The following is a 13832-nucleotide window of genomic DNA, read 5'->3' on the forward strand; positions in this document are numbered from 1 at the left end:
ATTTTGTTCGACAGGTGTCACGACAAAAACGAGCCCATTCGGTGATAATAGCTCGCGCTGATCCAATCTACTGTGTGCGTGTTTGTGTGCGTGCGAGTGTATGTAACAAAACATGTGAATAAGTATGCACTTAGCCGTTGAAGGGTGCACTAGGGGCCGGATTTCGCTTTCGCGTTCAAAGGCGGAGCTTAAGGGTCCCCCATATTTTTAACACTAACTACGGATAATGAGGATGAACTGTTATCGGCTGCACTTGTTCAAACGGCAACTTATAAATGCTGTACATAAGGCGAACCAATACGGAAAGCCGTTCATTGCGATAGACTCGGTACAGGTGAGTCATGGTGAACTCTGTGGGTTTGCCGTGCATCACATGTTTTTCTCATTCCTTGTTGGTTTCCCAACGCGTTGAGGAGTTCATCCTTCATGTCACCTCCCAGCTAATTACAGCGTCATACGATAGCAATTTTACGCTTATTTTATTGGCGTGCATTAGGCTACTCCTCTACACACTGCAACGACTTAGACATTCAGTGAGTTCTCTTGCTCCACACTAATTAGCCCGGGCTGTACACGGAAAGGCAAATACATGAAAGCGGTAGGTATGCACCGTGTCAAATTGGCAAATGCTACAGAAATAGCTACAGCCTGGGCGTGCCACCAATACTCTGCTTTCGCAACAGCGCCGACAACATTCATCACTCCTGGCAGGTGCCGAAATTACTCGTTCAGCAATCGTATTAACGTGTAGGATCTTCGAGGCACTGTGGAAAGAGCGATAACATCGTGCGTTGAGTTGTGAAGTCATTATGGGGTCATCCTAGGGGATCCCGGTCAACGATCATCAAATAACGGGTCATACGCACACTTCTATTAGTGGCATAGCGTAGACGTACTGCCACGAGGATATTGTTAGCGCGGACGTGCAAACATTCGGACTGCTAACGATTCACGTGGGAGTGGCGTAATGTGCATCATTTCGAAATGCCATGCACCCCACGTACGTTCTGTAGTTTTGTACATTCTTAATGACACTTTGGCCGCAAACAACACACACAAAGTAAAAAAACACTCAACAACAAGCACATGCGACTTCTCCTTGTGCTTGTCATTGAGTGTTTCTTTACTTTGTGTGTGTGTTACTTGCGGCCAAAGTATGTCATTAAGCAAGTAACAACTAGGCCAGCAATAAGTACTGTTTGTATCATCATCATCATCAGCCTGACTACGTCCACTGCAGGACAAAGGCCTCTCCCATGTTCCACCAGTTAACCCGGTCCTGTGCTTGCTGTTGCCAATTTATACCCGCAAACTTCTTAATCTCATCTGCCCACCTAACCTTCTGTCTCCCCCTAACCCGCTTTCCTTCTCTGGGAATCCAGTCAGTTACCCTTAATGACCAGCGGTTATCCTGTCTACGCGCTACATGCCCTGCCCATGTCCATTTCTTCTTCTTGATTTCAGCTATGATATCCTTAACCCCCGTTTGTTCCCTAATCCACTCTGCTCTCTTCTTGTCTCTTAAGGTTACACCTACCATTTTTTTTTCCATTGCTCGCTGCGTCGTCCTCAATTTAAGCTGAACCCTCTTTGTGTGTCTCCAGGTTTCTGCTCCCTAGCTAAGTACCGGCAAGATACAGCTGTTATATACCTTCCTCTTGAGGGATAGTGGCAATCTACCTGTCATAATTTGAGAGTGCTTGCCGATTGTGCTCCACCCCATTCTTATTCTTCTAGTTACTTCAATATCGTGGTTCGGCTCTGCGGTTATTACCTGCCCTAAGTAGACATAGTCTTTTACAACTTCAAGTGCACTATTACCTATCTCGAAGCGCTGCTCCTTGCCGAGGTTGTTGTACATTACTTTCGTTTTCTGCAGATTAATTTTGAGACCCACCTTTCTGCTCTCCTTGTCTAACTCCGTAATCATGAGTTGCAATTCGTCCCCCGAGTTACTCTGCAATGCAATGTCATCGGCGAAGCGCAGGTTACTAAGGTATTCTCCATTGACTCTTATCCCTAACTGTTCCCATTCTAGGCTTCTGAAAACCTCCTGTAAGCACGCGGTAAATAGCATTGGGGAAATTGTGTCCCACTGACTTACACCCTTCTTGATTGGTATTCTGTTGCTTTCTTTATGAAGCACTATGGTAGCAGTTGATTCCCTGTAGATTTCTTCCAGAATGTTTATATATACTTCATCTACGCCCTGATTCCGCAGTGTTTGCATGACGGCTGATATTTCTACTGAATCAAACGCCTTCTCGTAATCTATGAAGGCTATGTATAGTGGTTGGTTATACTCTTGAGCATTTCTCTATTACCTGATTGATAGTATGAATGTGGTCAATTGTTGAGTAGCCTGTTCGAAATCCTGCTTGTTCCTTTGGTTGATTGAATTCTAATGTTTTCTTTACTCTGTTAGCAATTACCTTTGTAAATAGCTTGTATACTACAGACAGCAAGCTGATCGGCCTGTAATTCTTCAAGTCCTTGTCATCTCCTTTCTTATGTATTAAGATGATGTTAGCGTTCTTCCAAGACTCTGGTACTCTTCCCGTCAGGAGACACCACGTAAACAGGGTGACTAGTTTTTCTAACACAATCTGTCCTCCATCTTTCAGCAGATCTGATGCTACCTGATTCTCACCAGCAGCTTTTCCCCTTTGCATGCTTTCCAAAGCTTTTCCGACTTCTTCTATCATTACTGGTGGGGTGTAATCTGGGTTACTGCTAGTTCTTATAGTATTAAGGTCGTGGTTGTCTCGGCTACTGTACAGATCTCTGTAAAACTCCTCCGCTATTTTAACTATCCTATCCATATTGGTAGTTATTTTGCCTTCTTTGTCCCTTAGTGCATACATCCGACTTTTGCCTATCCCAAGTTTCCTCTTCAATGCTTTGACACTTCCTCCGTTTTTCAGAGCGTGTTCAATCCTCTCCATGTTATACCTTCTTACATCGCATACCTTACGTCTATTAATCAACTTCGAAAGCTCTGCCAGTTCTATTTTGTCTGTTGTACTTGACACTTTCATGATTTGACGCTTCTTAATTAGGTTCTTCGTTTCCTGGGAAAGCTTGCCAGTGTCCTGTCTAACTACCCTGCCTCCAACTTACACTGCACACTCCGTAATGATACTCGTCAGATTATCATTCATTGTATCTACGCTAAGGTTGGTTTCCTCACTAAGAGCCGAGTACCTGTTCTGCAGCGACACTCTGAATTCCTGTACTTTCCCTCTCAGAGCTAGCTGATTGATTGGCTTCTTGCGTATCAGTTTCTGTCGTTCCTTCTTCAAGTCTAGGCGAATTCGAGACCGTACCATTCTATGGTCACTGCATCGTACCTTGCCAATCACTTCCACATCCTGCACGATTTCAGGGTGTGCACTCATTATAAAGTCTATTTCGTTCTTATTTTCGCCATTAGAGCTCCTCCATGTCCACTTGCGGTTTTCTCGTTTTCGGTAGAAGGTATTCAAAATCCGTAAATGATTGCGTTCTGCGAATTCTACTAGTAGCTCTCCTCTGGCGTTTCTAGTACCGATGCCATAATCTCCTACTGCCTGGTCTCCAGCCTGCTTCTTCCCTACCTTTGCATTAAAGTCGCCCATCAGTATAGTATACTGTGTTTTTACCTTACTCATTGCCGATTCCACGTCTTCATAGAACCTTTCAACTGAAGCGTCTTCATGGCTGGATGTAGGCGCGTAAGCCTGTACTACCTTCATCTTGTATCTTTTATTCAGTTTAATTACGATACTGTTTGTATATTCTGTAGCTAAAAACGGTCGTACGTATCCGCGCCTACATGGGCGCATGTTATTCCACTGGGGTCTATACGCAGAATTATGGTGTTCATGGCGCCCTTAGGTTGCTTGGGAAGCGTTGAACGACATGAGAAGCAGGAGGCCTAGGAATCGCACTGTCAAGCTATTTGTTCCCCACACGTATCCAGTATACGCATATCTTGTACAGGCGCCCAACAAGTGTCTAAAGCTGCGTTGAAGACGATGTCAGGTATTTAAACAATACAGTACATTGTGAAGTAAGGCACACCACGCCTGCGTTGTAGTGTTGTTTGACCTCTTAAACTGCAGCTTCTCAACAAGATCATTTTCGTACGCCTCTCTTTCGACGAATGGCGCAAACGTGCAAGCGAAAAAAATTAAGTAAATTCAATGCATAATCTCGTCATAACACAATCGTGCACATCAAGGAGAGTTTTGTAGTATATACTGCATCTATTTTTTTCTCGATGGTTAACGCTGTCATTGTCCCAGAGTTCAGCAGTAGTGTGACAGTAGCGAGTCAACAACCACATCTCGCTCTCAGACTGAGATTTTTTCTTGATGAGGCGTCAGCTCTATTCCAAATTTCTCGGATGTCAAGTGGCAATGTTTCATCCGGAATAGGAAAGCCTATACGCAACTGTTCAAAAAACATCTACTGCCTTCCTCTCTCCAGAAAACCGCTTGCCTGACAACTAGAAAGTACAAACATGGCATTCGGCTTATCTAGGTGGCGTACGACTGAATGAAAGGACAAAATATAGGAATGTAATCGCCTCTCGGAAGCGCAAGCCGTGTATGGCCGCTACTCTTCCGCAATTTATCTCGCGCGTGCCTCGCGCGCCATCGGTTCGCCGACACAAGCAAAGAGCCGGGTCAATTTGATAAGATCGCCTCAGTTGTGTCGATGTACTGCAGGGCGGAAACGCCCCGAGTACGCGCGAGAGAATTGCTGAGTGCGTAAGACCAGCACTTTGATCAGATTGCTATCTTCAAAGCCGTTCGCTCTCCTACGTGGTTCCTTCGGTGGCATCTTTTTTTTTCCCTCAACTTGCCACTCCTTAAGTTAATTGTTCCGAACGACAAATGACCTCCAGAATGCCACTCGGGCAGCACTCGTTCTCGCCGACGGCATATATAGGGATGGGCTGTTGGACGATGCCCGGTGCTAGTACCATTCCAGATTATCGTCAGCAGTGGGCGGAGGAGGGTGATAAATGCGGTGAACTGGAACGGAGAGCCAGAGCGTGCCTCAGCAGAGCGTTGCCCGAAGATGCAGTCCACTGGAAATAGGCCTGAGCTATGCACACAAAACGATGCACGGCTCGTCCCGAGACATCTAGGCAGAGTTCACAGCTGCGGTGCTTAGAGAACCGGTCAATGAAGTGGCTAAAAGTAAGTGTAGATAACGCGTGTTGGACAAGCACTTCGCACAAGCAGAGTTTCTAGAACCAAGGCTATGTGGTAGTTGGTGCATCACGCAACACCGTCCCAATACCGCCCGAGCAAGAAAACCATGCTTTGCTTCGCTGGTAACGCCGATATACAGTAGCGTTCAGCTTGCGCCAGTGTGCGGGAGCTTGCAATATGGTACCCTACTCTGCCTCTTCTGCGGCCCGCGCCTGTCTCGGATGCTAACCTCAGCGTGGCCACAATGCTAACTTCGAGTAACTCGGGTATAACAAACCAGAAAGATTTAATAGCGTAACATTCAACGCAGATATTTTTAAGGCGAAAGCCTTCAATGTTGAGCAAATGAGAAAATTCACCATCAGTGTCAACAGTGATACGTAAAAGATGATAGTCACGTGATGAGGTCAAAAATCATCAAAATTGGGGACGTAATCATGGCGTCACTTTGCTGGCATAACATCACATTACGGAACGTCACATGATGGCGTCATCACAAGGCACCGTGCCTTCTCCAAAGGTGGACTAATCACAGAGGCAGCGCTATACCAGGTGAGGTGCAATATTTTCGATCTTGGTGGCAATGCGAAACCGTGCCAGGTGCAGAAAGTTTTCAAAAAGAGGAAGAGGGGGGGGGGTCAATACATGGACTTAGATAAAGAAGAACATGGCTTTCTCCTTGAAGTCGTCTTAGTCGGGCGTGTAAAGGAGCCCGTGACTGTTTATTAATTGCGTTGTGTGGTGTGCACCACGCATGAAGAGACGATTTCCTAAATTTGTCTTCTCTCGTGTTCGTTGTTTCAGGGTGGTAGGCTGGAGGCTGGGTCTACAGGCGCTTACGGGCATCGTGCTGGTGCTGTTTGTGCTAGGCGTGTTCTACCGACCGGCGTCCCTGTACCACCCGCAGCGGCGCGCCATCCTGCACCTCAAGAGCATGCAGCGACGATCCAAGGCCAAGGACCGAGGCTCGCAGGCCTCCGAAAGGCCTCCTTTCATCGACTACGCAGTGCTTCGCTCCCGCACTGTCCAGATCCTCGTTGTGGGCACTGCACTAGCGGCTTTCGGTGTCACCACGCCCCTCGTGCTTTTAGTGAGTGTTCTCGCTGTCCACAATTTTCAACGCAACCACGTGAAGACGGTAGACCCAAATTTATATCGCAGATTTCCCGTATAATCACATAAACTTGTCGGTGAAAAGACGGTAGATTTGCTTGATGGACATTCTGAAGGACGCTTGATGGTGAGCGTAACAGGCTGATTCGGAGAAACCTTGTTATATTCATATCTGTGTCTCACCACTTCAGTGTTTCACGCCTCCTTAAAAACAATCAGTCAAATCCTGGTGTCATGCTTCTTTCTCCACTACGTCTAAATGACAGCTGTGTGTATGCCGTCAAGAAACAACAACGACAATCAATAATGGCATTATTAGCACCTAGATAAACTAACGAAACTGTTACATGCGTGCCTTAATTCTTGTTTGGCCTCTAATGACCATAGAAAGTTCATTACTTTCTGCTGTTCCCAACAGTGATGTATACGTGTACCTTAACTGAAATTGTCTCTTATTTTTTCCAGATGCATCTTGGGGAGCAAGAAGGCCTCGAGCGTTCATCTCTGCTGCTTCTTCAGGCCTTCTTGGGCATCGCCAGCGCACTCGGCAGCGCTGCCTTCGGCCTCATCGTCATCAAGAACAGCGTGCAATGTCTCATCGCGCGCCAGTACTTGTGCCAGGCGGCCGCGTTCATGATCAGCGCCTCGCTTCTCGCTTTCACGGCGCTGCACCAGTACCACGGCTACCTACTGTTCGTCTGGATATACGGCATCTTCCTGGGCGGCTACCAGTACTCGCTCAAGATGTACACGCTCGAGAAAGTACGGGCGCGCAACTTCGCCAAGTGCTGGAGCTTCGTCCAGTGGTGCCAGTCCGTGCCCGTGCTCGTGGGCGTCCCGCTGGCGGGCCTGCTCAACGAGCAGTTCGGAGGCCGCGCGGGTTTCTACGTCGCCTCGGCGTGCTCCTTCCTGGGAGCCATGTCGCTCTTTCTCATAGACTTGCACAAGAAGCGCTCCAGGCGCAGCCAGCAGCGGCCCGACTGCCGCCGCTGTTCGGACGCACCCACGACCTCCGGAGCCGACGGCGGCGCAGGTGCCTCGTCCTCGCGCCGTTCCTCCTTCCAGGACTCGTTGGGTCGCGAGACGAGGCTGCAGCAGCGCAGCTTCACCTTCAGCAACTACGCCGACCTGCGGCGCCAGGAGTTGACCTGCATCTCCGAGGAGGCCATGATGGACAACTACCTGGAGGACCTGATCGACGATTGCATCACGTCATGCAACAAGGAGGAGAAGTACCTCAGGCTCAGTGAGTACGAGAACAACCTCAATAAGAGCCAGGAGACCCTGGGAAAACGCATGCGGGGAGCGCGTCGCGCCTCGATCCTCCTGCCGTACAAGTACGACCAGTGTCCCAGCTGCATGCGACTCATGCCTGTGCAGGTGAACGGAGAACCTGCGCGCAGGTCGTCACCCAGGAGGCTGCAGAGGCCCTCCGTGGACGTCATCGAAGAAGTCACCACCTCACTCTAACGCTCCCGTTCGTGAATCGGCCGCGCTGGGAAACGAGGGTCGAGACGTGCGGTGACGACTTCACTGGAAGTTCCGATCAGCCAGATAGTTTATACGAGAGTGCGGCAGAAGACTGCCACGAGCGAGGTCTTGAGTTTGGACAGACGTACTGTACATCATGACCGAGACGTTGACCTCCTCATTAGAGTGCTGTGCAAAAGACTCGAGTTTCTGTGCTGGCATTTTTCCCCTTTTCGGCACCTTGTTAGCCGCAGTATTTATTCCCCTCGAGAGACGATGGATAGGTTGCCGCTTGCTGGGTGCTGCATATGATCTGCACGTACACGACTTTAGATTTTTGGCGTGTTTGACACGCGCCTTTCAAATCTGCAATAAGGTGGCCATGTTTTGGAGAGCATTTTGTGATGTTTAAAAGCTAACGCGTAGCGTTGAAGCGTTGACAAGGTCATGTTGTCGTTGTTGTTGTTTTTTTATAACGTGACACCTTGATCGAGTGTGCTGCTGTCGCTGGGTATCTACGCGAGAAGACTTGAAAGCGCGCCATCTTTTTATTCACTTTCCTTCGGTTGAACCCATCCCAAAAGTACTATCACTGGAGAATGTCAAAGTAACATAAAACAACGCTATTGCGTGCAACCCATGTTGCCCACGATCCCGAACAACCACCATAATACGCAAACATAAGCGGGCGTCTTTCATTCTTTAAATTTCCTCCATTTGGTGTTTTCATACACATCACCAACGCATGTGATGCCGCGAGAACAAATGTCCAAGTGAGAGTGCACGAAATGAGATAGGGAAGTGCGGAGTGCTCTGCTGGCCTAGCTGGGGCGTAGTTTAAAGAATGGCACGTGGCACAAATGCTACCATGACACGAATATATAATCAGTACCGAAATGAGCGCCGGAACGAGCCTTTATCTCTTATTTCTATCCCTTCTTATTCATTCGTGCGATATGTCTTTTGATTCCGCGTGTATCCTTCCTGTAAAAGGCGACGAATGCTCGTTACCAACCTGCTTATCGCGAACGATCTTTCGCGGAAAGTTAGTGCCATATTTCGTAACTCCTTGCTGTGGTTAATCATATGTAAAAAGAGATGCCATAAAAAGACGGAAATATTAGGAGCTGGAAATTTTATAGCATGAAAAAAATAAAAACGAAAAAACATGCTTCTTTTTTTTACACGTGCGTGGAGACAAGTGTAAAATATTCTTTACTACGAAGAATCACAAGAATCACGAATAAGGACTGAAAAGTCAAACCCACTGGTGGACATTTCGTAGTCGCTTACGAGGCCGATATTAGTTTGTCACTTCGCAATTCACGTAAGGTAGCGTCGCGTACAAAGCTCTTCTTTTTACTTCCTAACTCTTTTAGGTTCGGGTTGTGAAAAAAAATAACGCTTGCTTCACATAAACGTCAAAGGTAGGTTACTTTTAACACACAGTAGAAATGTGTAGACCCCTGTTTACTGCGTAACTTTAGCTGTCCTAAAAATACAGACTTACGTTTAAAATATCTTTAGCCACTCCTAAATTTCCGTAAGCACTAATGGCAGCTTAACGTGATGGCTACGCTCTGAAATTTCTTTTTTTTTTCAAATTTATATCTCTGCATACCCAAAAAAGGACAAGTTCAAACGCGTTTCCAGTGCCTTGCTTTTTGAACCACATTTTGTAGGAGCGTGTGCCCGGCTAGTAGGTTTGCAACGTGAAGCGCTCACCTCGAGTCAAGCATTAACGCGTGCGTAATTCACACTGGAGTTCCTAAAAACACGGTGACAGTTTGAATGTAAAATTTCTCTGCCCTTTTGTCAGTTCATACGTACGCAAAGTTCTAGATGGCCGCTATCCTTACAATGAGTAATAATAATTTGTAGGATTTAACGTCCCGAAATTTCAGGGGCTAAGGGCGCGCTGCCTGAGTGTAATAATCCTTAAAAACAGTGTAACACATCATCGCCATCCCACTGGACATGAGCACAAATACACATTCTCATTTAAATAAAATAACAATGTTCTCTAATTCATAAAAATCGTTGTTTGCCATCAAGAAATTATGCTGCAGCTGTGTCTTATTCTTCCTCATCGGATCGTTTAGAATAACAAGGGTGCTTTCACTTCCTAATCGCTTCAAAGTCTCCAAGTTAGTTGAACTTGATTACATACATCGCGGAAATGTCTGAGAAGGAAAAATATATTTGACTTATTGAATAAGAAAACCGAAAAACGCCATGGAATCCTAGCAGACGTGAACCGCGTCCATCGAGTTATGCGTACTTTTTATCCGTCGTCGCACCCAATGGTTGATAGAAACAATAGCGCGTGCTAAATCAGCAATCCATAAATGAAACACACAAATGCCAAAAATGTCTTCTGGAACCGAATTTCAGGATGAATACTTACTGACGGGCAATTCTTTGAACATTTAGGTAAAAATTGTAAACCACAGATCAACCTAGAAAGGAAGTAGAAAGGCGGGTTTACTTTTCTCTAAATACAGAATAATTAATTTTAGAAAACATTACAGTTGCATGAAGAGCAGAAATGTTTGCCGAGAGAAACTGTAGATCGAATTTAGTGTCTGGCAAAAAAAAAAGAAACGAAAAAACTCGACGCCCATGACAAAGAGAGCACCGCAGTAGAGGAAAGTTCCGCCGGCACGTACAGTCCAGCTCAATATTAGTTGCAACACGCTGTCTGGGCTTAAAATGGCGCCAACACTGCAAATCGACACGTACAGAGAAAAAAAAAAGAGTGAATTGAATTCCCTCACTTGGCTGTGCTTTCTGAACCAATTGAACGTTTGTCGGTGTAACTGTTCAGGCTTGAGGTAAATTTTAGCTGCCGCTGGCGGGTTGTAAACTCATATTTAGCGCGACTTTACATATGACAAATTTGCATTACAGCCCGTTACTGCTCCATTTTGAAGTGTCTAGGAGTAGTCTGGTTGGACAGAGTCGTGTAAGCACATAAGGTCAAGCAATCAACCAGTTCACAATGCCCTGTTTCCTCAGCGTGTTTGTCATAATTTTGTACATAACCAGAGTTTCACTCGGACAAATTGAGAACCAATAACTTTCTGATTTATTCAGCAGTATTGAGATGAAAGTAGCCTATACGTTCCCCCCAAAATTGATATATGCATTTTATGGGCTGCCGTTGAGCAATGACATCGCACACGATATCTAAATCTGCAGTCTTTTATTTGCGTACCTTTTCACTCTCTGGCGAACGGTTAGTAATGCTTGCTACATTTGGTTGCTTCGGAACTGAGTCATGCATTACGCTACAAATAAAGTCGATGATTTATTGTGAATAACTACGAGGACCGGTGTTTTTTTAAAGCTAAACCTCAGCAAGAATGCGCAAAATTATTTTGAAGTCCTCCAATACCCGGTCACACAATGCAGCACTTAGATTCTCGCTAATTAACGCCAATATAATTATTTTAATGAATAAAGCATACATCAGACGCAATTCAAAAATATTACGTAGTTCCTGTCAGAAAGTTGAGGCTGAGACCCATTAGATAAGAAAATTTAGCATCAACAATAGTTGAAAGGCAAACAGGAAAAAGCACGGCAATATTAACTAAACTCCAACTCCTCCTGAATGACTGGTATCACTGCTTTCCAGTCTGTTCATTAGGAATACAGAAACAATTGGGATCTTCGTTGTCGCAGCAACTTTTCGGTTTTCCTAAAGGTGAAAGATTCGACTGAACATGTACGAACGCCCCTGCGCACCAAAACTGCCAGTATACATTCGCTCAGCCTGTTTTGGGCACTTATAGAAGAAGCGTAGATGTTGCTTTAACACTTGTTCTTGCTTTCACTCTTGCCAGCTTCCAGAAGTGTCCAGCCAGTTATAGTTCTAGTAGAGTGGTGCAGAATGTGGCGGCACCGGGGTGACACAGATGAATGAACCAACAAGTCGTGATTGAATTGCGACCACCACGACAGAATGCTGCGTAAGTGCGCAACATAACGCCGAAATACCTCCATATAGCAACTTTGTGTGGTGGTCGAGATAGTTCCGATTACAATTTCAGTCCAATGAATGAGCGATCGAAAGACCTGTATAAAAAATGAATGACAACTGTTTGTACTCTCGTGTGTTTTTTGTTCCACACACACGATTGCTAAAGGCAAAAGGTCAGTTCAATTCCGTGAAGGCCGTCACATTAAAGGCATAGTAGTACATGTAATAAAGAAATTCTTTTAATATCTACTCGTACACTTGAAGAAGGGTACATACACTGAGTAAATACGCCCCTTAAATGAAAAATCGGTTCAAAATATGGTAATCAACTGTTTAGTAAATCAATTAACTTCTAATGAACTTATACATGTTTTTTTTTCTTCAAACATCTACGAAGTTTTATGCGTACAGGCACATCATAGTATACGCCTTTTCTCGCGCAATCTGGCAGTAACTCGTAACAAAGAAACTGTGTCTTGATAGTTGGGCATAGATGAGAGAAAATGGTGTTAACCTTACCTCCAGGCTTCTAGTGGCGCTCATGGCAGCCTTCAAGTACAATAGAAATGCATATTTGAAAAGCATTGTCTTTGACTTTGGTGTACAATGTTTTGCAAGCACATGATGATGGAAGCAGTTTTTTTTCTGTTTTTTTACAAGTATCACGCAACCAACGTCTATTTACTGCCATCATCCGCTGTATACCTTGCGCGGTCTCGTGTTAGCTGGCTGTCAAAGTGTGAAAAACGCGAATTTTATGGGTTCTATTTCTAACGGGCGGAATCTTCAGGGCCTGAAGGGCATTACGTGTTGTCGAATTTCGGGTCATGTCTCGTCATGCGTGGGCAATATACCGGCTTTTGTCGTGTACCAATAGCACGCTTTATTTATTTAACAGAGTGTTATCAGCCAAAATCGTAGCGATGTGACGTTTATGTGACATTTTTGGTGACGCTTCAACAGGAATAAAGTCGTTTATAAAGAAACCAAGGCTGATCGCTGATGTTTTTCTTTCGCGGGTACTCGAACCAGCGCTGGAAAGTGCCCATCTTCAATCACCTCGTCATCGATTAAAATTGATGAGGAAACGGGCTACGCCATCTCTTTCGACATATACTTTTAGAGGGTGATCACGCAAACTTGGACATAACGCTGTGAGCGAAAATTAGCACAGCCACAAAACGAGGTGACGAGGTGTTCACAATTGGAACAGTTTTCCTTTAGCAAGAAAAAATGTGTGCTGAAATTTAATTCATGATGCTCTTACATACATGAAAATCTAACCAAACCGCACTTTCGGATACATGCGCTGTGGCTCAGGCATAAAAAATTGTCCCTTAAGGGAACCGATAAATGAGAAACTAGAAATGTTGACTACGCCGATCGCACTGCGACGTGCTTTGCTAGTGAAGTGTTGCGGTGGGTTTGCTGTGCCTTGTGTATACCAAGCCGAAAAAGCGGCCTGGCTCCACCCTGCTCCAAACCGACAGTGAAGTTATCATCGTCCACTTTCAGCCAGCAGCTTCGCTACTGGCCGAGTACAGTCGTCAGCAAGCATAACATGATTGCTCCGACACGCGACCTGTACAATTTTGAATTATGCCAGCCTCGAAGCGCTGGACGCTGTTGCTGAGATAACAACGCGGTATGCTCGGAAAGCATGTTGATTGATTGATATGTGGGGTTTAACGTCCCAAAACCACCATATGAATATGAGAGACGCCGTAGTGGAGGGCTCCGGAAATTTCGACCACCTGGCGTTCTTTAACGTGCACCCAAATCTGAGCACACGGGCCTACAACATTTCCGCCTCCATCGGAAATGCAGCCGCCGCAGCCGGGATTCGAACCCGCGCCCTGCGGGTCAGCAGCCGAGTACCTTAGCCACTGGACCACCGCGGCGGGGCACGGAAAGCATGTCGGAAAGCATGGGTAATACCTCGGACACAAAACACTAAGCTACGCGGCGCTATCGTCACTCAAACTGTTTGAGGACCTGCTGCGGAGTGATTGTGTTAAACATGCTAAAGACTGTGCGTACCAATACGCAGAGAATTATAA

At 45.8% G+C, this 13832-nt stretch overlaps 1 protein-coding gene across 2 annotated transcripts in view; it reads left to right on the forward strand.

Moving 5' to 3' along the window:
• LOC119173840 (monocarboxylate transporter 10) overlaps positions 1 to 12762 on the forward strand; it is a 233120-nt gene extending 220358 nt beyond the window's left edge. For both annotated transcript variants that reach the window (XM_075895565.1, XM_075895564.1), the window contains exons 3-4: positions 6009 to 6294; positions 6783 to 12762. In XM_075895565.1, the coding sequence (XP_075751680.1) occupies positions 6009 to 6294; positions 6783 to 7787 (1291 nt within the window). In that variant the 3' untranslated portion in view covers positions 7788 to 12762. The remainder of the gene's footprint in view (positions 1 to 6008; positions 6295 to 6782) is intronic.
• Positions 12763 to 13832: the final 1070 nt, after the last annotated feature.

Source organism: Rhipicephalus microplus, chromosome 5 (genome assembly GCF_043290135.1).
Source record: "Rhipicephalus microplus isolate Deutch F79 chromosome 5, USDA_Rmic, whole genome shotgun sequence".
NCBI lineage: Eukaryota > Metazoa > Arthropoda > Arachnida > Ixodida > Ixodidae > Rhipicephalus > Rhipicephalus microplus.